We start from the raw sequence: 22,809 nt of genomic DNA, 5'->3' as shown, positions 1-22,809 counted from the left end.
GTTGCTCCGTTAAGTGGTTGCCAGCATAATAACATCATGCAGGGCCAGAGCAAGTGGAGATTAGCTCCCTGGAATTCTGTGGGGTCCCTCCCAGTTGGCAGAAGGGTAGAAGGGAGCAGAGTTTATCCCTCACTTGAGACATTTGCACAGGATGGAATGAGCAGTGGAGCCTGCAGACGGCTGAGGTCAACGGGAGTGCTCATAGGGTAAACGCTCTGCCTGGGAGTGCTGGCAGAGCCCAGCCCTTAGCGCCCCCCCCCCCCCCCCCGACAACTCTGTACACTAGGCAGGTAGATATTTTCATTGCCCTTGGATGGGTGCTGCCCTGTGCAGCGTGGGAGAGGGAAGATGGAAGGAGGTTCTTCCCCACACAAGAGCTGGAGGCCGGATCATCCCCTATCCATGAGGGGAGCTGGCCAAAGGGAATAGTGCATCCCTCCTGGTTGGTCAGCAGGACGCTGCAATCTGCAGGAGGCACCATGCCCCCCCCCCCCGCCAACCTTGTCACCCTGCCCAAGCCAGGTCGAATTAGCCTCAGCCATGCTCTGGCCAAGGCCTCTAGTAGTGGGTCTTGACACTGCACCACTTTGGGTCCTGTTTCTGGATAGCCTGCCGGCCTCAATACCTTTGCAAGCCAGTCCCCGCCTTCTGCTGACGTCTGTGTAGCACCTGCTCCAGAAGGGGAGAGGGAGGGGGCGATGCTATAAATGCAAAGGGGACAGAACTGAGCCCTAGAGCGTCGCTCGTGCCCTGGGATCCTTCGCCGCTTTTTAGGATGGAGCCGCCCCGGGTGGCCTGCAGAGCTTGGGACGTTTGTCTCCTCAAAGCTTTGCTGGCTGAGTTTATGGGCACCGGGATCTTTCTCTTCACCGGCTTGGCCTCCATCACTCCTTGGACTCAGCCTGCAGTTGACTCAGGGAATCTGGGCATCACTGCCCAGAGCCAGTCCTCCGGGGCTGGTTCTGAGCCGAGCGGCACCGTGTACTCAGCCGCGCCAGCTGCTGCTGCCACACTCAGCCTGGGGGACGTGGGGACGCAAGCTCCTTGCAGCTTGGCCTCCCCCAACCCGCTCCACGTGTCGCTGGCCTTCGGGAGCTCGGTGGCTGTCATGTCGTACTGTGCATTGCCCCTGAGTGGCGGTCATCTGAACCCAGCGGTGACCGTCTCCATGCTAGTGGCTGTGAAAGTGAGGCCAGCCTGGGCCATGTACTACATCCTGGCGCAGCTGCTTGGGGGGATCACTGCCTCGGCTCTTCTCTACGGGCTGACTCCAGAATACGCCCGGGGGGAGATGGGTGTCAACAAGGTGAGTAAAGAGCTCAAGGGCCCTGGGGGGTTGGTTCTTCTCAGAGAGGTCCCCAAGCAGGAGATGGGCCATGTGCATTAGAGATGGGCCTGGATCAAATCCAACTCTGTGTGGTTCTGGACTGGGTGGGAGGGGGGGGCTCTGAACTTTGTGTCCGAAGCAGTTTGTTCTGACTCTTTCAAAATGACACATTTTGGCTTTTCATTTCAAAACAAGGTTTCATTTTGAAATTTAATTCAATTTATAAACCAACCGACCCAGTCAAAAAACCAGAGGCTGAAAAACACCCAAAGTGGAATGCAAAAGCTGAAAAAAATAATTTGGTTTCCTTTTTTCCATCTTGTTTCAGGTGTTTTTCAGTCTGAAAAGAATTTTTGTTGTTGTTTTTGTTTGTTTATTTGTTGTTTCAGTCAGAGAAACAGAAAAAATCCAGTTTCAGTTCAAAACAAATATTTTTTTTTCCAGATTTTTTGGTTTGGTGACCAAACCGAAAAAAATTAATCCTTTGCTCAGCTCTAGTGTGTTCTTGTCCAGACACAAAGAACAAGACAGTTACTTTCAGTTCCAGATGAAAAGAATTTTAGATTAAGGAAACCAATCAGAAATTAACGACTCCAGGGGAGAGAGCACGGTGTGTGTGTCTGGGGTGAGAGTCTGCACTGAATTCAGCACATACGGGATGCCTATCACTGCAGACAGGAAGGCCCCAAAGAGTGCAGAACAAAAACTGGGGTTGGGGCAGGTCTGCACTTAAAGGGATGCATTAGCACACAGCTGCACTGCTGTTGCGCTTTTAATGAAGACGCTGTAAGCTGACAGGAGAGAACTTCTCCTGTGGATTTAGTTAATCTACCCGCTGTCTACGCTGGCGCTTAGGTTCATATAGCTACATGGATTCGCATCCCTGCATGACATAGTTATCCTGAAGTAATTTTGTAGTGTAGACCAGGGCTAAGATAGAGCTGGGCAAAATTTTTTGGCTGCCCAAAACCTTTTTACAGTGAAAAAGGCAGAGTCAGCAACACCGAAACATTTTGCAAATTCATGCCAGTCTCACCAAATTGTTTGGGTAAAAATAAAACATGTGCACCTTCCTCTGAAGATTCATCTGTTCCGGGTTGGGACAGGAAACTGGGCTGGGGAGCCAGAGGGGGTTCTCCTGCCACGGTGCTGCCTGTGTTCTGTGGGTGTTGTAGCCAGTTCCAGTAACAACTCTTGTGATATGGCCTGTCACTCTAATTGGATGCATTTTTGTCCCCCTGGTTTGGACCCCTTCCATGCAGCTGAGTGTGCAACAGGATGGGGGAAATATACCTGGCCTTAGTGTTGCCAGGCTGTGTCAGTCCATCCATCAGTCACAGCTCAGCGCGGAGCTTGGGATAATGCTGAGGGAAGCATAATGCCAGAGAGAAAGGGCCCAAGACAGACTAGGCACCACACAGGGAAAAGGCTGAGGACCAGACAGGCAGAGGGGGCTATTCGTAGATTCCTAGGTGAGAAGGGACCACTGCAATCATCCAGTCTGATCCCTGCCCAACACAGGCCAGAGGAAGTGCCCTACAGCAGATACGTCAGCAGTCATTGGTGTTGCCTCTAGGTTTACAGGCAGGTTCTGGCTCCATTTGCTAGAAGGCTCTGGGTTTGCATGGGGGAACCTCTTATTTCTGGGGGCAGCTATGGGAAGACACAATCCCTGCCCTAGTCTCCTAATGTGAGAGTGATGGCAGACGGGGTCAGAAGCTGAGGGGCTGGGTAGCTCCTTAGTTGCTCTGCACATCTCGTTACAAAATGCCCCCTCCTCCAACCCACCAGAATCCCCTCTCAGGGCACAGAGACCTCCCTCACCAACCTCCACTGCCTGGTCCATCTCTTCCTCACACATGTGCCATGTCGCAAAGGTGCCACACTGTCCCCTCCCTCAGCCCAGCCCCACCCCCCTACCGTTCCCCTCCACATTACTCCTGATGCCAGGGCAGGTCCCAGGGCTGTGAAAGCAGCTCCCGTTCCCTCATCGCCTGCCCTGCCAAGCTACCTGCCTGAGTACAGAGCCCATTCCGGGGACCCTTCTTCTTTCTGCTCCCCCAGCCAAGCAGATTAATACAGCAGCCTGCCAGTGCAGAGATCCAAAGTGCTCCCTGTCCTAATCCCCTACCAGCAGCTGTTACTGACACCTAGGTGCTGTGTTTTGCTACCTAGTCACAATTTGCTACCACCAGCAGCCCCCATCACCAGGGACAGGCCAGAGCTGAGGTGTTTGGCAAGGGGCGGGGGAGGGGACACAGGGACTCAAGACTGGCATGGGCAGGGGGAGCTGCAGATCAGGATTCAGGTGCATCGGCAGAGGTGGGTCCCCACCTGAATTGCAGGGGGTTTTGCAGGCCAGGAGAGAGGCATGTTAGCAGAAATGTGGAGGTGTTGGGATTGCAATAAGTAGGGTGACGAGATTTCCCAAAGGGGCTAGCCCGAGGCCTCCCCACCCCCACCTGGGGCTAGCCTGAGCCTCCCTCCCCCCCACCCCCCCAAACACGCAGGGTTGTCTGGAGCCACTTGCCTGAGCCGCACCCCCGCAATGGGACTGGCCCCAGCCACTCACCTGAGCCCCCGTCCCAGGGGGCTGGCGTTGCTGCTCGCCCGAGCCCTGCCTGGCCTCCCCCATGAGGTTGGGGCTGGCGTCCCTTGAGCCCTGCCTGCCACCTGCCTGAGCCCTGCCTCCCTCTCCGCCCCCCACGCAGGCCTGGCATCTCTGCTCACCACTGCCCTGCCCCAGCATCTTCCGCCACATCCCACTTTTTGACAAAAAACATTTTGATCGAGTTGGCAAGAGTCAACGGGACAAACGCCCACCTTTGCCAAAAAGGTCGGGACGGCCGGGACAGGGCTTAAAAAAGGGACTGTCCCAGCCAAAACGGGACCTCTGGTCATCCTAGCAATAGGACGCTCATCTCACCAGTGCAGCAAACCCCTTTCACGAAAATCTCCAAAATTGAGACCAAACACTTTGGAAAGAAAGTAGGGGTTCGTGTAGAGAGTGACATGCGTGAAGTCTGCTCCAGGCTCCCAACAGCCCCATGAGCCTGAGTGCCACTGACGTAATCTGCTTGTTCTTAGCATTTCTGTAAAGCTGTAATGACCTTTACATTAATCACCACATAACAAGGGATTGATACGAGACTCTTTGTGGATCTAGGGATTAATATCCATCTCCAGGATAGGGAAAGGGACGAACTGGAATAGCTCCTAGGGCATTGGTCCTGCCAGGTAATACATCCAGTGAAACCCTGGTTTACTGAAGTCAATGGGAGTTTTTTCCCAGTGACTTCAATGGGGCAGGACTTCCCAGCCATCTCAAACTGGTGGTCTTGTCTGCCCTTGAAACTAAATGCACTGTAAGGGACAAGCCTGAATAGAGCTGTGTGAATAAACTTTTCTTTTGGTTCATGGTATAAACCAACAAATTTAACAAACCAACATGATTTAACTGGGAATTGGTCCTGCTTCAAGCAGGGGGTTGGACTAGATGACCTTCTGGGGTCCCTTCCAACCCTTATATTCTATGATTCTATGATTCTATGAAATCTGAAAAAAAAATCAACCTGGAAACGATTTTTGGTTTTTTGCATTTTTTCGGTGAACCAAAAAAGTCAGGGGAAAAAATTGTTGTGTTTCACGTGAGTTTTTTTTTAACCTTTTAAAATATAAAATTAAAATAAAGTTCAAAACCAAAAGTTGCTTTGAATAAAAAACCCGAAGTGGTTTGATTGTTTCGGATTTTTTTCCAATTCCGTGAAATTGACACGAGTTCACTAAATGTTTCAGTCAATCTGAATCTGCATTTCCTGGGGGGGCGAAGAAAGGGTTTGTCCAAAAACTGTCATCCAGTTTTAATCCTGAGCTGATGCCTTGGGGGGCTGGGCAGGATGGACTTGTTGATCCAGCAGAACTTTTCCAGCTCAAGGGCCCAGATCTGAGGTCCTGACCCAGGTCAAACTCCCAGTGAAGTGAATGAGGCTTAGTCAAGGATTTGAATGGGGGAGCCCATGGTGCTGACTGACATGCACTGCATGAGTTTGCTGCTCCGTGACAGCACCCTGATTCTGCTACCACTTGGCACTGAGCTCTCAGTGACGGTGGCATTAGCTACTAGTGATAATGCCCAGCTGCAGAGCACCCAGTGCATCGGGGTGAATGAGAGTGGGAGAAGGGTGAAGCCACTGATCTGCCCCTTTCCCTCATCCTGTGCCTGGCATGTCTGTTTAGATTCTAAGATATTCAGGGCAGGGCCCATCTACTACTCTGTACAGCACATAAGACAATGGGGCCTCAAGCTTGGTTGGTCCTTCCTGCAGCAGGCAGGTGGCTGGCCTACTTCTGCTAGGTTGGCCCTGTGTTTAAAATGCAGAGTTCCTGCCTACATCATCACAGTAGGAGCAAGGGGCTGTCACAACATGTGTCTTACTGAGAGAGGAATCCACCATGTGATCAGAAGACTAGTTGCTAACACACGTCAGCAACCGAGCTCTGATCCATACGGAAGGAAGATTGCAATACAATGAGAAGGTTAGTCAAAAAGGCCCTAAAGTTAAGAGCAAAGCTGTTGCCGGCACCCAGTGCCGAGAGGCAAAACAACAGCAGGGGTTGGTTCGCTACCCGGTGTGCTTCACCCAATAATCACAACGGGGTGGAGAAGCAGAAAAGTTTATTTGCAGCTGCAAAAAGGTACAGGGAGAATAGAATCTCAAATCCTGCACCCAGAGCAGGAAGTTACACAGGCTTTTATACATCCTTTCTCCAGCATACTTATCCAATAGCAAGCTGCCCTAAGTATCCATATAGCCAGCCAATCCAGTTCCCAGCTAGTTCCCTTGTTTTTTGTATCATTTGTTAAACTATACATAAAGCTGCTTTATTCAGCATTTTTCTTCCATATCTGCCCTGTTTGGCCTTGTTTAGTTTCAGGCAGTCTGACTCTGCAACATATTGTTGCAGATCCTCAGCATAACTGCTGCGAGTGCCTCCGGGCGGGGGGGAGGGGCCAAGGACACTTGGGCCTAGTGCGATGGGGCTTCATCGACACTTGTGGTCTTCCATCCCCTTGAGTTACCTAGTGGCCATGCCCCAGTGTCCCCAACAACTCCCTCCTTTGAGAACACTCAACAGCCTTGGCTCTGAGTTTTCTCACTTGGGCTACTTATTTCTTTACAATAGGACTTTGCATAAGCATTTTGTGGTAGCCCTGAAGAGAATGACTTATTAACTTTTGCAAAAGGGCCCTGACACATGATACTGCACAGCATAATACCAGTAATACAAGCAAACAGGAAAGAGAAGTTTCAATAACAGGCTAAATAAACCACCAAGCCAAGACGACAAACCCCAGCCTGAAAACTAGGTTTGCAACCAATCGCTCTCTGGGGCAGTATAGGCAACTTGTGCTCCGGCTCGGGCATGGGCCTCAGCCTGTACCACCTTTTCATAGATTTCATAACTGCTATCATTTACACATACACAACATCGGGACCCGATGAGGGCACAAACCCCTCCTTGGGATGCCAAGAGATAGTCCAAAGCCAGCCTGTTTTGGAGGGAAAACGTCCTGAGCTGCTGTACCTCTTTATTTAATGTTTTTACTGCTGACCCTAAATCACTAACCGAGTCCTCTAACTCTAAGGCAACTTTCTCAAGTACCATTTGCAGCCTTACAGTATAGCGGCCTATGCATGCCATGGCTGGCCCGGAAAACAGTGGCGCTATTCCCAGTACAGAGCACCCTATAAGCTTCTCGGTTGTGAGGGAATTCTTCATATTGCCCTCCAATGTCGTAGTCAGTCGCCGCAGGGTCTTTTCTCGTGACTCAACAGAGGTGTCTCAGGTATTTCTAATCTTTCCTTTGGGCAGTGTGGCAGTTATGGAAAGATGAGGAACTCCATGAGCTATATAACAGCTACCTGTCCAGTTGGCTGGCAGCACCTTGTAAGCCTTTACAAAATATACAAAATAGTGAACCTGTAGGGCCCAGTAAGGACTGTTTCTTAAGGGGATTCCTGGGATATTTAAGGCTGCTTTGGCTGCTTTTCCAAACAGTTCATATGCCCCTAAGGGGGCATCCCATCCTCCTGATTGGGTACAAGTGGGGCGTTTCTAATTGTGCCGTTCAAATTACACTCGCCATGGGGACCACTACAAACCCACCATTGGCTTGCTACATTGGAGATATTAACTGGACGGCAAGTTATATTTCCAACCCCCTTTTTTTTTTTTGGTAAGATTATTTGTAAGAGTTTCCCTAAAAGGGGAGGAACCATTACACCCACACTGCTGGCTTCCGCTTTTGGTCTTTATCCAATACCCATCAGCCCACATTGTAATAACACAGGAGCTCTTTCCCACAGGACGCCCATAGTGATCAAATTGGTTTCGGGTAAAACATAACACTCCCTCAGTGAGTACGGCAACTGAATACTCCTGGTCCTGATAGGTGGCTTGCTATAAAAAGGTCTTGTTCCAGAACGGCGAATCCGTTCTTTCCTGCTCTTTGGTGGAGGCTAATTCTGCTAGGGTCAAGGGCAGCATGTCAAGGGGCATTCCCGTTTTGGGGGACAGTGGAGTTGGAGCAGATACCCAGCAATCAGTCTGGTTTGTTAAAGTAGCAACATGGTGCACAAGCAAAACAAAGGAGTTATGCTCCTGATATGCACAGTTTGGAAATACCAATACAGAGAATAACAATGTTACCCAATTAATTATCACTAGAGTCTTCCCAACCCAGGGTCTCCAGTACCTGGGTGGGCCCATTTGAGCGTAAAGGAGCCCACTATTTGTGTCTTTTAAACAGTAGCTTTAGCCCGAGATCGTCACTAGATGAGGAGTCAGCAGGTTGGACGGTCCACTGTTCTGCTGACGAGGGGGCAGGTACTGCCTTCAGACGAGAGTGATGGATCCAGTTCTTGTGTCCCTCGATCTTTGCTGCTGTATGGGAGACCAGCAGGACGGTATAGGGTCCTTTCCACTTTTCCTGGAGAGGCTCGTCCTTCCAGGTACGAACAAGCACAGAGTCACCGGGCTGTAAGGAGTGGGCGGGAGAGTCCAAGGGGAGAGGCTGGGAATCCTTGGTATACCTGTGAAGAGACAAGAGAACAGCAGACTGGGAACACATGTACTGTGACAAAAAACCATTACCCAACTCCCATTCCCCTGACAGAACCGGGGTGCCATTCATAGGCCATGCCCTTCCAAACATAATTTCAAAGGGACTAAGCCCTAATCTATCCTTAGGGAGAACACGGATACAAAGTAGGACGAGGAGCAAAGCATCAGGCCATCAAAGTGAGGCTTCTTGGCACACTTTTGAGAGATGCCGTTTAAGGGTCTGATTGGTACGCTCCACTACACCACTGGCTTGCGGTCTCCAGGGCGTATGGAGTTTCCAGGGGATCTGTAAGGCATGTGAGATGCTTTGAATGATTTTTGACGTGAAGTGTGTCCCGTTGCAGATTCCATCCACAGGGGGAGTCCAAAGCGAGGAATGATCTCCTTAACAAACTTGAGGGCCACTGTTCTGGCAGTGCAATTATGGCATGGGAAGGCTTCTGGCCATCCGCTGAACCGATCCACTATGACAAGGAGATACTTGAACCCTTGGGTCCGGGGAAACTCAGTAAAGTCTATTTGCCACACTCGTCCGGGGCCCGGAGTGGGTTCTAGGGCAGCTGGTGGCACAGGATGTCCCGGTCAGGGGTTATTCTTTTGGCAGACTAAGCAGTCCGCTTGTACTTGGGCAGCCAGCGGTCGGAGTCCGGAAGTGATAAAGTATTTTCCCATTAGCTGGATAAGTGCTTCCCTGCCAGCATGAGTGGTTTGATGTAGTTTCTGCAGCACTGGCTGGATCAGGCCCTTTGGTAAGAGGACCTTCCCTTCCGGAGAATGGAGCCATCCCTCTTTTTCCCGGAGACCGAGTTTGTCAGTTAGCTGTCTCTCCTCCCCAGAGTACTGAGGGATTGGAAGCTCCCCTACTGATGGGATAAGGGCATGCATATGGGCGTTCTCAGTCTGAGGGGATGGCAGGGTGGCAGCATGCTTAGCCTCTTTATCTTCCCGGGCATTACCTCTGGCCACATCTTGATCCTCCCTTTGATGGGCTTTACAGTGTACCACCGCCACTTCCGAGGGAAGTTGTACGGCTTCTAGGAGCCGGAGGATTTGGGGCCCGTACTTGACTGGGGAGCCTTGGGCTGTCAGCATTCCCCTTTGCTTCCATAGGCCAGCATGAGCATGCAGCACACCAAAACCATACTTTGAATCAGTAAAAATGTTGACCCGCTTTCCTTTTGACAGTTCAAGTGCACGGGTCAGGGCTATTAGTTCGGCAAGCTGGGCAGAGGTCCCAGCAGGCAAACCTTCAGCTTCCACGGTGTCATGGAGGGTCACAACAGCATAACCCGCCCTCCTTTGCCCATCTATTACAGTACTGCTATCATTAGTGTACTACTCATAATCTGCATTTGGGAGGGGTACATCCTTTGAATCCGGACGGCTGGAGTACTGGACATCTATGATCTCTAAACAGTCATGTTTTTGTTCCTCTGTTTCTGGCAAGAGAGTGGCTGGGTTAAGGGAAGGGCAAGGCTGTAAGGTGACTTCAGAGTTCTCTAACAGCTTAGCCTGGTACCGTGCAATCCGAGCCTGGGTGAGCCAAAGCCCTCCCTTTGCATCCAATAAGGCTCGGACCATATGGGGAGTATAGATTTGCATAACCCCTCCCCATGTTAGCTTCTCAGCTTCCTCAAGCACTAGGGCAGTAGCTGCGACTGCCCGTAAACATGCCGGCCAACCCTTTGCAACCTGATCCAGTTGCTTAGAAAAATAAGCCACGGGATGTCTCCGTGCTCCTAACAGCTGTGTGAGGACTCCTAGGGCCACCCCCTTTCGTTCATGTACATACAACTGAAACGGCTTAGAGAGATCCAGCAGGCCCAGAGCCGGGGCTTCCATCAGTTTTCTTTTCAGGATTTTAAATGCCCTGTCAGCCTCTGGGGTCCAATAGAAGGGATCATGATCTGCTCCTTTTACACAGTCATACAGGGGTTTAGCCCACAGTCCAAACTCTGGGATCCATATCCTGCAAAAGCCTGCCATACCCAGAAATGCCCTGAGCTGCTTACAGTTACTTGGGGTAGGAACTTGACAGATAGCTTCCTTTCTTTCGCTTGAAAGCTGACGCTCCCCTTGCCATATTTGAAACCCGAGGTACCGTACCTCTGGGAGGGCAATTTGAGCCTTACTCCGTGCTACCCGATATCCCTGGAGTCCAATAAAATTCAGGAGGCTCACGGTGGCTTTAAGGCAGGGGGTTTGGCCCACAGTGGCAATTAACAAATAATCTACATACTGCAGAAGGAGGGCCTCCTCATTATCCCACTCCCCTAGGTCCCTGGCCAAAGCCTGGCCAAAGAGGGTGGGGGAGTTTTTAAATCCCTGGGCCAACACTGTCCAGCAAAGTTGCTTTTTAACCCTTTTTCGGTCCTCCCACTCGAAGGAGAAGATCTCCTGTGACGGGGTGGCAACTGGGATGGTAAAGAAAGCATCTTTCAGATTGAGGACTGAAAAATGGGTATACTGTCCCCCTATAGAAGCCAATAAGGTATACGGATTAGGGACAAGAGGGTGCAAAGTCTTAACCCGTTCATTGACTGCCCTTAGGTCCTGTACCAGCCGATACGTGCCATCAGGCTTCTGTACGGGTAGAATGGGAGTGTTCCAGGCTGACTGACATTCCCGGAGAATACCATACATTAGGAATCGATCTATAGTTTCCTGTAAACCTTCTCTGGCTTCCCTCTTGATTGGATACTGTTTTACTTGCACTGGGCCTTTCCCTGGTATGAGCTGAATAGTAATGGGGGTCTGGTGGGTGGCCTTTCCTGGAATCCCTGATGCCCACACGAGGGGGTACACCTGGTCTTCCCACGGGCTCCATTCTGGGGCTTGCATGGCTGAGGGCTCAACTGCAAGGGTCACGATCCATGCATTCTCAGGGGGTAAGGGAAGGGTTATTTCGTCCTCAGTAAAATGCAGGGTGGCACTGAGGCGACAAAGCAGATCCCGTCCCAGCAGAGGTGTTGGACACTCAGGGAGGTATATCAGCTTGTGGGATATAGTCCTGTTTCCCAAAGTGCATTCCGCTGAGGCATACACTGGGCACTTGGTGTCCCTGCCTGTGGCTCCCACCACAGTAAGGGAATCTGCTACTGGCAACTGAAGGGGTCGATTTACAGCAGTTCATGCCGCTCCAGAGTCCACTAAAAAATCTATTTCTGAGCTTCCCACCCGCATCTTTACTCGGGGTTCCGGGGGTAGGGTGGTCTGTCTCCCCTGACACCCCTATTCCTGCTCCACCATCGCCATCATAGAGGCACCCCCCTTTTCTTTCCTCTTTGGGCACTCATTTTTCCAGTGTCCCTCCTGACGACACAGGGCACACTGGTTGCGACCCAGTCGTCTCTCCTGCGAGCCCGGACGTTCGTGTCCATGGCCCCTTCCTCCCCGGCCACTTCCCTTAGTGTCAGCCAGTACCGCTGTTACCATCAGTCTCACTTGCTTTCTCTCCTTCTCTGTCTCCCTCAGACTATAAGCTCGGTTTGCAGTCTCTAAGATTTGTGCCATGGTCATGCCCATTAAATCCTCCTTTTTTTGTAACTTTCTCTTAATATCAGGGGCTGCTCTGCTTGTAAAAATTCCCTTAATAATTGACTCAGTTGCCTGATCATCGGGGTCTGCATTAGTGTTCTGTCAAATTGTGTCCCGAATATGGTGTAGAAAGGCCCCTGGGCTTTCTTTTAAATCCTGCATTACTTCATATGGCTTTGCCCAATTATTATGTCGGACAGCCGAGTGACGGAGTCCATGCAAAAGCAACTCCTTATAGGAGGTAAGGCGGGTCATATCCCCATGATTATTTGGATCCCACCTGGGGTCTGCTCGGGGGGACTTGTGCATCCGGGTCAGGGACATTAATACAATCCCGGTCGTACCATTTCTGCGCCTCCTCCCTTGCTTTGGACACAACCTGTTGTCTTTCAACCTCAGACAATAGGGTTCGCAGGAGGATGTTACAATCATCCCAGTCCGGCTTGTGACTACTGAGGCACCCCTCAAAGACTGATATAAACCTGCTTGGGTTGGTGGAAAACTCTCCTGCCTGTGCTCTGAAAGCAGCCAAATCCACAGGATTAAAGGGCACATGAGTATAAACCTGCATAGTCTTGGCCGGACGCCTGTCCGATCCAGACCGGGCAACTTTAGTTTCGGTGATTAAGGGGTATAGGCCAACCATTGGGGACTTACAAGGTGTGGATGTAGGGGTCGAAGGGGACACCGGCTCTGCCATTACAGTGGGGGTGGGGGTCTGGGGACTAACATTAGCTGCTACCGAACCAGTCGGAGTCAGATTACAGTGCTGTAAAATATCTGGTCGAGTACATAAAGTCAGAAACAAATGCGCATACATATGTTCATTCCATTTCCTTGTTTTCTGACAGAACAGGAGTAATTGAAGGATCGTGTTGTAATTAATTGACCCTCCTGGTGGCCACCACTCCTGGTCCTCTAGTTGATATTGAGGCCAGTCAACTGTACAGAATCGTTTTAATTGGCTCTTAGTCATCGGATCCGCACCAAATACCTTCCAGTTTGCTAGAATGCATTCTAGGGGCGTACACCGTGCCCTAACCCCTGAGCTCTGTCCCTGTCCCATACCTACAGGGTAACTCTGGGCGTCCCCAGGTTCCAACAGAGCACACAATCCGGGTTTTAAAAGGTTCCTACCTTATCCAAGGGATCGGTTCCTCACCGTCGTCTGCAGCTGCCCCTCCCCCATGTCCAAGGGTCCGGTTCCTCACCGTTGCCCACAGCTGCTTCTCCACTATATGAGTGCGTTGCACCGTTGTGCCCTCCAGGGTCGATCAAATCACGTCTCCTCCGAGGCCCCCGATGAACTCAGCGGTGCGCGCTGGGCATCAGTTCTCGCCGCAATCCTCGACCTCCAGGAGGGGTCCGGGCAAGGCTAAATAGCAGCCTCGTCGCCCACCCAGGGACGCCAAAAGCTGTTGCCGGCACCCAGTGCCGAGAGGCAAAACAACAGTAGGGGTTGGTTCGCTACCCGGTGTGCTTCACCCAATAATCACAACGGGGTGGAGAAGCAGAAAAGTTTATTTGCAGCTGCAAAAAGGTACAGGGAGAATAGAATCTCAAATCCTGCACCCAGAGCAGGAAGTTACACAGGCTTTTATACATCCTTTCTTCAGCATACTTATCCAATAGCAAGCTGCCCTAAGTATCCATATAGCCAGCCAATCCGGTTCCCAGCTAGTTCCCTTGTTCTCTGTATCATTTGTTAAACTATACATAAAGCTGCTTTATTCAGCATTGTTCTTCCATATCTGCCCTGTTTGGCCTTGTTTAGTTTCAGGCAGTCTGACTCTGCAGCATATTGTTGCAGATCCTCAGCATAACTGCTGCGAGTGCCTCCAGGCGGGGGGGCCAAGGACACTTGGGCCTAGTACGCAGAGCTGCTGCGAATGCCTCCAGGCGGGAGGGGAGGGGCCAAGGACACTTGGGCCTAGTGCGAGGGGGCTTCATCGACACTCGTGGTCTTCCATCCCCTCGAGTTACCTAGTGGCCATGCCCCAGTGTCCCCAACAACAGGAAGTAAAATCCCTAGAGGTGGCATGTGCCACTGCAGCACTTGTAGAGTAAAGATTGTGACCTTGGCAGACCAGCTCATGCCAAGGTCCCTGGGCCTCGCTGAGCATAGCTGGAAACCAGTCTGGTTCGCCTGTCGGTTAGTATTGTTAAAATTGACAGAGTTATAAGAATATGTTTAATGTTTAGACTTTATGAAATGCTTGTAGGATGCTACATGTATTAATCGAGCTGTATCCCATGCTGCTAGGTAATATTTAAGTGTTTGCTCTGCAACTAGGAAAGTGTTTGCTATAACTGTAAAACCCCACAGTCAGGAGAGAAGCATTAGTGAGTGTGAAATGCGAGTTCACCACAAGAGGTGTCATCTCCTCCCCAACAAACAAAGGCCTAGAGACACCAGACAAACCATTGTGGAACATCAGGGTATAAAAGACTTTGTTGATTTCCCACACCCACCCACCCATGAAGAGAGTTTGTGCACGAGATCTCATCCGATCACAGCCTGAAAGCTGGAGAAAGGGAATAAAAATGCCTGTTAAAGAGAAATTATCATCACTATGATGCTTGGGATTTGCAGAGGGCAATATTTCCAAGCATAAGTGAGGGATCGCTAAGATGATTAGTTTAGGTTAGCCCTAAAGCACATACACAGCCGCTACAATCACCTTTTGGAACCTAAACCTGTACCTCATTGGGGTGTCTCTGTGTGTGTGTGTGTGTGTGTGTGTGTTTACCTGCTTTCAGCTTGTAAATAACTCTCATTCACCCCCCAGTTTGTGATGGCTGAACTCCCCCACACTAGCCCAACAAGATCTGACATAGGCCAACTGGGCCCAATCAGCTAATGAGACTGCAAACAAGGGGAGCTTTAGGCTGGAGGCAGCTGATTAGAATCATAGAATCATAGAATATCAGGGTTGGAAGGGACCTCAGGAGGTCATCTAGTCCAACCCCCTGCTCAAAGCAGGACCAATCCCCAATTAAATCATCCCAGCCAGGGTTTTGTCAAGCCTGACCTTAAAAACTTCTAAGGAAGGAGATTCTACCACCTCCCTAGGTAACGCTTTCCAGTGTTTCACCACCCTCCTAGTGAAAAAAGTTTTTCCTAATATCCAACCTAAACCTCCCCCACTGCAACTTGAGACCATTACTCCTTGTCCTGTCATCTTCTACCACTAAGAATAGTCTAGAACCATCCACTTTGGAACCACGTCTCAGGTAGTTGAAAGCAGCTATCAAATCCCCCCTCATTCTTCTCTTCTGCAGACTAAACAATTCCAGTTCCCTCAGCCTCTCCTCATAAGTCATGTGTTCCAGACCCCTAATCATTTTTGTTGCCCTTCGCTGGACTCTCTCCAATTTTTCCACATCCTTCTTGTAGTATGGGGCCCAAAACTGGACACAGTACTCCAGATGAGGCCTCACCAATGTCGAATAGAGGGGAACAATCACGTCCCTCAATCTGCTGGCTATGCCCCTACTTATACATCCCAAAATGCCATTGGCCTTCCTGGCAACAAGGGCACACTGTTGACTCATATCCAGCTTCTCGTCCACTGTCACCCCAGGTCCTTTTCCACAGAACTGCTGCCTAGCCATTCGGTCCATAGTCTGTAGCGGTGCATTGGATTCTTCCGTCCTAAGTGCAGGACCCTGCACTTATCCTTGTTGAACCTCATCAGATTTCTTTTGGCCCAAACCTCCAATTTGTCCAGGTCCCTCTGTATCCTATCCCTACCTGTCACCGTATCTACCACTCCTCCTAGTTTAGTATCATCCGCAAATTTGCTGAGAGTGCAATCCACCCCATCCTCCAGATCATTTTTGAAGATATTAAACAAAACCGGCCCCAGGACCGACCCTTGGAGCACTCCACTTGATACCGGCTGCCAACTAGACATGGAGCCATTGATCACTACCCGTTGAGCCCGACAGTCTAGCCAACTTTCTACCCACCTTATAGTGCATTCATCCAGCCCATACTTCTTTAACTTGCTGACAAGAATACTGTGGGAGACCATGTCAAAAGCTTTGCTAAAGTCAAGAAACAATACATCCACTGTGTTAGAGAGCTTATTCCTTCACTCTCCCACTTCCCTGGTCCTTCTCACATGAACAGAGAGCAACAATACCCGAAGTCCGAAGGTGCAAACAATTCAATGTTTATTGGGGTGAACTTCCAGCAAGCTTAAATACAAGTTCCTTTTCCTTATTTCCGAATCCCCACTTACTTCCTGTTTGCCCCTAATTTATATAGTAATATTCTTAGCTATACCTTAACCAATCATTCTACTAAAATTTAACTAACCAATCCTAACATATTGTAACATGATTATGTAACCAATTATATCCCACCACCTTAATTAGTTTACACCCAGCAAAATTAATTATACAGCAGACAGGAACAATCACAGAACCAGACAGGGATTATACAGACAAACAATAGCAAAGTGAGAACTATAATGGCAAGACAACACAGAAGTGAGGATTTCACATCCCAGTATTGATAAGTGAGTTCTTGCCAGACAGGATGCTATCAAACTAAGTTTTCTTTTACATTTTCTAGGCACTTCCCTTTCTCTGGAGCTGATAGGCACTATCAGGACAGGATTGTATTCCTAACAGCCCAATAGCACCTTCTTTCCATGTGACTACTTTGGAATGTGAGGATGTGACCGGTCGCTTCCCAGCTTATGGCTGCCTCTGTCGCTTAGCCAAAGGCCTTAGCCTAAGAACAGGGCCCCAGACTGTCACAGTAAGAGAAGGACCTTACATTGGCAGACAGTGATTTTGATTCTTTCTTTTATACCTCTAACTAGCCAAGTGATAAGAATACACCTAAATTCTTAAAGTACAGGCTTTACAGACAGGCCTGAATATCTATATCCTAACACTCCACCCCTTTTTTTCTTTTTCTTTTGGGATCCTCCTGCCCAGGTATCCCTGGAAAAGCATAGGACATATGGCGACACATTTCCTGATAGGGCCAGGCATCAAGGTGGAAGGTGTCGATGCTCCATCTGTCCCACTGCCCCTTGTGTAGTACCATGCCCTGCACCTTCTCTCGTACGGGCATACCACACCTATTCCAATTAATGTTCCAGACTTCCCAGTATAGTGGGCCCGAGAAGGTTGGGTCCAGGTTGTCTAGTACACTTGGGGGGGGGCTTACTACATTACTTATAGGTTATAATTAGTGGCTGTTCTCTAGGGGGTTGTGCCCCCCTTGATCATTTCCATATGCAATGTAACACACATATAGTTAACAATACACTAGCTGCTGTGATAATCCACAGCAACACCGAGAGTCCTGACCACTGCAGTATGGTCCAACATCCTGGCCACCACCAAAAACACTGCTTCTCCTCCTTTGATAAGGTTAAAATTTTGTCAGCGCCATCCTGTAGTGTGTATTGTAAGTGTGTCCAACTGTTGGCGCTTGCAGCAAGTTGCTCTTGTAATCTTTGTGTACTTTTGTCCATATTGTGTGTCCATTGAATATCCACAGTGAAATTTGGTATTGCCCAAACCAATTCAACTACTTGGTACGGCATGGGGTAATAGGTGCTGGTTCGATTGTTTACAACGTTTAGGTCCACTGATCCACTGGTGCACCATAGTCCAGGTGGCAGTGTATAGAAGTTCATAATTTTGTCATACACTGGAAGGATTTTGCCTCCCAGTGTTATATTGCAGGATTGCATACATTCCCAACAGAATACACCGTACCCCATATACATTACCCCTAAATGCCCCCCCTTTGCAATAGGCCATTGATCCTGCTCCTCCATAGTCATAGGAGAGGGGCACATTCATATTCCTCCTCTGGATATACAACTGCTTAATGTGATGACAGTCCAATTTACACCATTCCAGCCCCCCCACCTATTCCCTAGTGGCTCCCAATGTGCTCCCCCTTCCCTACTAACTCCCATAGGGTTCAAGGGAACCACCTTATTTGCATTTCCTTCCCATGGTATCATAGTAACAATTACACAAGAACTGTCCCCACAGGTCGGGGATGTTATTTTCCAGGTAGATGGGTATGTTTTTGCAATTGTGGATAGATATGGGCTAGCCTCCCGATTTAATACTGAAGGCCATTGTTCTGACCAAGCATCTCTCATAATATCCATTAACATTATTAACTGAGCATTTTGAATACCTACGCACACTTCTCCCCATGTTAGTCTTCTGAAGCCATCCTCTACCCATGTCAACAGGTCCCCTGCCCAATGAGTTAACTGCAAGTTTACCTCTACTGCTGTCCTCCACCCTGTGGCAACTGCTGATAGTTACTGTGCCATTAATTCATTAATTTGTTGTTGAAATTTCACATTTTGGCTTACTAATTGTTTGGTTACCCACTCGTCCCCCAGATTCCATGTACCCAGCATAGTGTTCCCAGCTGCCCACAATCCCCTTTTCCGACGACGATTCCAGGTGTGTCCCCTCACCCATGCATTGAATTGTTGTTTCAATCCTTTTATGTACATACTACAATTAGGATGGATTTGGTCCACCCACCATTCCTTGGGGCGTACCACCCATGTAATAGAGTGAAAGGACACGTTAAAAAGTGCTGGCTGCACCTGCTCCCACAATGGCTCCCAGACATTTGCTCGTCGGGGAATATTCTTGGCTCCAGGCTGTGGCCACTTTAAATTTGGATTCTTCCAACTTGGCATCCATATCACCTGTAGGGTTACATTCTGTAAAATGGTTAACTCATCATACACCCAGCGTCCCAAAGGGGATTTTACGCCTAATGTAATATGTACATAACAATCACACCTTCGGGGATTATCTTCCATGGAAGTACCATTGTGGTTACATATGGTAACATCACACCCTAAATGTGGGGCCCTATTTTCCCAAGAGGGTTCATTTGCTCCAGGAGACCAGAGGGTTATATTCTTTGGACCCTCTGTAACAAACCACATAGCTGGGTAACTGTGTTTTCCACTATCGTTAATCATGGCAGCACCCAGGGAGTACCATGCGATATTTCCTGATAAATTTGATATTCTCCACCTGGTTGGGATTCCCCCATCTAATCCATAAACCATATACCGACACTGCCAAATTCCTGTTGGAGTATTAGTGGTACATCTTTCTATGGGGAGATTCTCATAGTCTTCATTAGCTTTATTACCACAGGTTGCATGTGTAGCCGTCCATGTGTTTCCTCCTTTTGACACTTCACATCGTGGGATCTGAATAGAATTTGTAAATGTGACAATTGTGATTAGCACTAATAATTGTTCCATCCAGGGCCAGGGAATTTTCATCCTTTTCTCCTTTTTGAATTAACCTGTAATACACACATAACAAAATTTACACGTCCCCTTTCCCAATCCCCTGTTTGTACCTTTTTATTTGCGTGCAGTGGACCCACTCCCGTCCTCCATTCTCTGTACCCAGTAATAGCAGACTGGGCCCTAATTGGTCAAGGACAAGATAGGGGCCCTTCCATTTAGGAGCTGGGAATGGATGGTGTTGACCTGGAATCTTGTACATTACTAGATCTCCCACCATGGGTAGATTACGCTCCCCAGGCAGGTCATACCATGCTTTAACTCTTGCTGCTCCTTGCTCGTCTCGCCAGGCCACTGCCTGCTGTACCTGTTTTACATGGTCAATTAAAGTTAAAATCCATTCTTGTGTTAAACCATGTGTAGTGACTTCCCCAGGTACTGGGGTAAGTAGATTTTCCCACCGTTCCATAGGCCTTCCCATGAGAGCTTCATATGGAGAAAATCCTGTGCCCTTTGATTCTCGGGCCCTTATTCTCATTAAGACAAAGGGCAGTAACTGTGACCAGTTTTTTCCTCCGACTTCCACTCCCTTTCTTAGCTCACTTTTAACGGTGCGGTTCATGCGTCCCACCTGCCCCGCAGCCTGGGGGTGATAAGCAATATGGAACAACTGTGTGATTCCAGTGAGGGCTGATAGCTCCCCTAACAGATCTGATCGAAAAGCAGCTCCTTGGTCTGAGTCAATCACCTTCGGAACCCCCCAGCGAGTGAATACCTCATTTACCAGTATTGCAGCAGTTACCCGGGCAGTTTGATACTTTGTGGGGAAAGCTTCCACCCACCGGCTGAAAGCATCCACTACCACCAACATGAATCGGTTTTTCCTGTGATCTGGTGGTAGGGGTCCTGTGTAATCAATTTGTATTCTTTCCCATGGTCCCCTTGGGGCTTGTCTCATTAATTCTCCCCTTAGCACCTTGTGAGGTGGGCTGTGCCTGGCACAGTCCAAACAACGTTCCAGATGTGATTTTAAATCAGCTGCCATTCCTGGCCACCAGCACAACCTTTTTAAAGTTCCCAGTGCCTCCTCAAACCCGGGGTGTCCCCCTGCCAAGCTCCCATGCACCCAGCTTAAGAAAGCCGTCCGACTTCCCTGAGGGCACAACATGACCGGTCCCTCAGTTGTTAAGACACACCAAATCCCTTCTATTAGTTCCACCTTTGGCACATGCCTGTCCCCAAGTTTCATGATGCCTTCCAGTCCTGGGTCAGATTCCTGCAACTCTCGAATTCGCCCTCCCCGATCTGTATCCACCCCGCTTCTTGTTAACACTGTGACAGGCACACTCTCTTCTGGCTCCCAGGGCCATGGGGGTGCCTCTGTTGCAGCCCGCTTGGCCTCTACATCGGCCAGATTATTCCCTTTGCTTAGGGGTCCTGTTTTCTTGTGTGCCTTTACCTTTACCACATTGATCCGTGTAAAACAGTGACTCAGCTCCTCCACTCGCTTCCACCAGGTAGCATGCTTGATTGTGGAGCCGCCTGTTGCCCTGAAATGATTATCTGCCCACCATCTCAGCATTAATGTGGCACCACGAAATACATCATCTGAATCTACCACCACCCAACATTCTGGCTCAAATTTGGGATCCACTTCATTTAAAGCTGTTAGCAAGGCTGCCAGTTCTGCCTCCTGAGCTGACTTCGCTTCTAGTGAGAAACCAATGGTGCTGACTGACTCATTGCCTCTGATTCTCACAACAGCTAAGCCTGCAGTTTTCCGTCCCCCTTGATACATACAACTTCCATCCAAAAACCATACCAGTATCCCCTCCTTTACCTGATTGGGGTTAGCCGCCCGAAACACCTGATGTTGGGTTTTACCTGGGCTGGCTTCACATTGGTGTGGGGTGCCAGCCAGATGTAATCCAGCTACCCAGACTATGGGTTCCTTTAACACCTCTGCTTTAATGTTTTCTGCCTGTAGAGCCAGCAACCATTTAGCAATACGCTGCCCACTCACTTGTCCCTGTAAGATAGTGTGCATGTTTAACAGCCGCAGGGGGTCAGGATGAGATCGGACTATGACTTTCTGCATTCCCGTAAGGTATTTAAATTTCCCTACCCCCCAGTAGGAGCACAACAGCACCTTTTCACACCACCCATACTTCAATTCCACAGCACTCAAAAGTTGAGAGGCAAAGGCCACAGGTCGGTCCTTTGCTCCATACTCCTGTGTTAATGCACAACCAATGGTAGTGTCTGATACCAAAGGATACAGATAAAAGAATTTCTCCCCATCTGGGGAGGCCAGCACTGGAGCACTGGCCAGGTTTTCCTTTAGCACTCTCACTGCCTCAGTACACTCTTCTGACCACTCCCAAGTTGAGGCTCGGGTTAGGTCAAATAGAGGCTGGGCTATTTCTGCATAATTGGCCACAAAATCCCTGTAAAATCCAGTTAGACCCAGAAAACTTTGCAAGCTTTTAACATCCGTAGGCAGTGGCAGGGACTGGATCAGTTGCACCCGTCCCTTATCGATTTCCCTTCCCATCTGAGACACTTCCACTCCTAAGTAGGTCACTCTTGTCTGTCCCATCTGAGCCTTTTTCCCATTGACCTTCAATCCTGCTCTTGCCAAAGCTTGCAGGACCTGCTCGGTTAGTTCCCTGTCTTCTTCCTCTGTCCCTGACATTAGCAACAGGTCATCTACATATTGTATGCACCTTGCTGAATCCACCCCCTCCAGAGCCTGTCTCATGTATCTGTGAAAAATTGCAGGGGAGTCCCTATATCCCTGGGGTAGGACTGTCCAGCAGAATTGTCTGCCCTCCCATGTGAATGCAGTTTTATACTGACACGAGGTAGCTAGTGGCAGAGACCAAAACCCATTAGCTATGTCCAAAACAGTGAAAATTCGGAATTGGGGTCCAATATGGGCCAACATTTCAGGGTACGCTGCCACCACTGAGGCTGGTGAATTGGCCAGAGCATTTAGTGCCCTGTAATCCACAGTGAGACACCAGGTACCGTTTGGCTTCCTCACGGGCCACACAGCAGCATTACAAGGGGATGCAACTGCCCGAATCAGTCCCCTCTGTTCCAACTCCCCAATAGTTGTCCCCACCTCTGCCAACGCCTCCCGAGGAATAGGGTACGGTTTCTGTGAGGGAGGGTCCCCTCCCTCCATCAGTACCTCCATACTGCCCCTCCCACAATCCAGGTTATCCTTCGCCCACACAGGGATGTGTTCCCACCCAGCCGGGGGTGGTGGGAGGGCATGTGCCGCCTTAATGGTCATAGTGGCTATCCCCATGGGAATGGTATAGCCCTGACCGTCCTGCATTTGCCCCAGGAAACATACCCAATTGGCTAAATCCAGTACGAGTCCCAGTTTGTGTAAATCTCCTGCCCCCAACAGATTAAGCATATCATTACAACCCCACATAATCTCCCCTTCCCCCCAGATTCCTTTGATTTGTCCCCGCCTCAGGGTTAACTGTGTCTCCCCTCCCGTTGTCCCTACAATTGTCACAGTCCCTTCTG

General features: G+C 49.5%; 1 protein-coding gene across 1 annotated transcript in view; it reads left to right on the top strand.

Annotated features, from left to right (window-relative positions):
• The first annotated feature begins 775 nt into the window (after positions 1 to 775).
• LOC125626573 (aquaporin-5-like) overlaps positions 776 to 22,809 on the top strand; it is a 39,799-nt gene continuing 17,765 nt past the window's right edge. The window contains exon 1 of the mRNA XM_048829662.1: positions 776 to 1,306. Coding sequence (XP_048685619.1) covers positions 776 to 1,306 — 531 coding nt within the window. The remainder of the gene's footprint in view (positions 1,307 to 22,809) is intronic.

This window comes from Caretta caretta, chromosome 27 (assembly GCF_965140235.1).
Source record: "Caretta caretta isolate rCarCar2 chromosome 27, rCarCar1.hap1, whole genome shotgun sequence".
Classification (NCBI taxonomy): Eukaryota; Metazoa; Chordata; order Testudines; family Cheloniidae; genus Caretta; species Caretta caretta.
The sequence above is the reverse complement of the archived record's forward strand: the minus strand, read 5'-3'. Positions and strand labels throughout refer to the sequence as shown.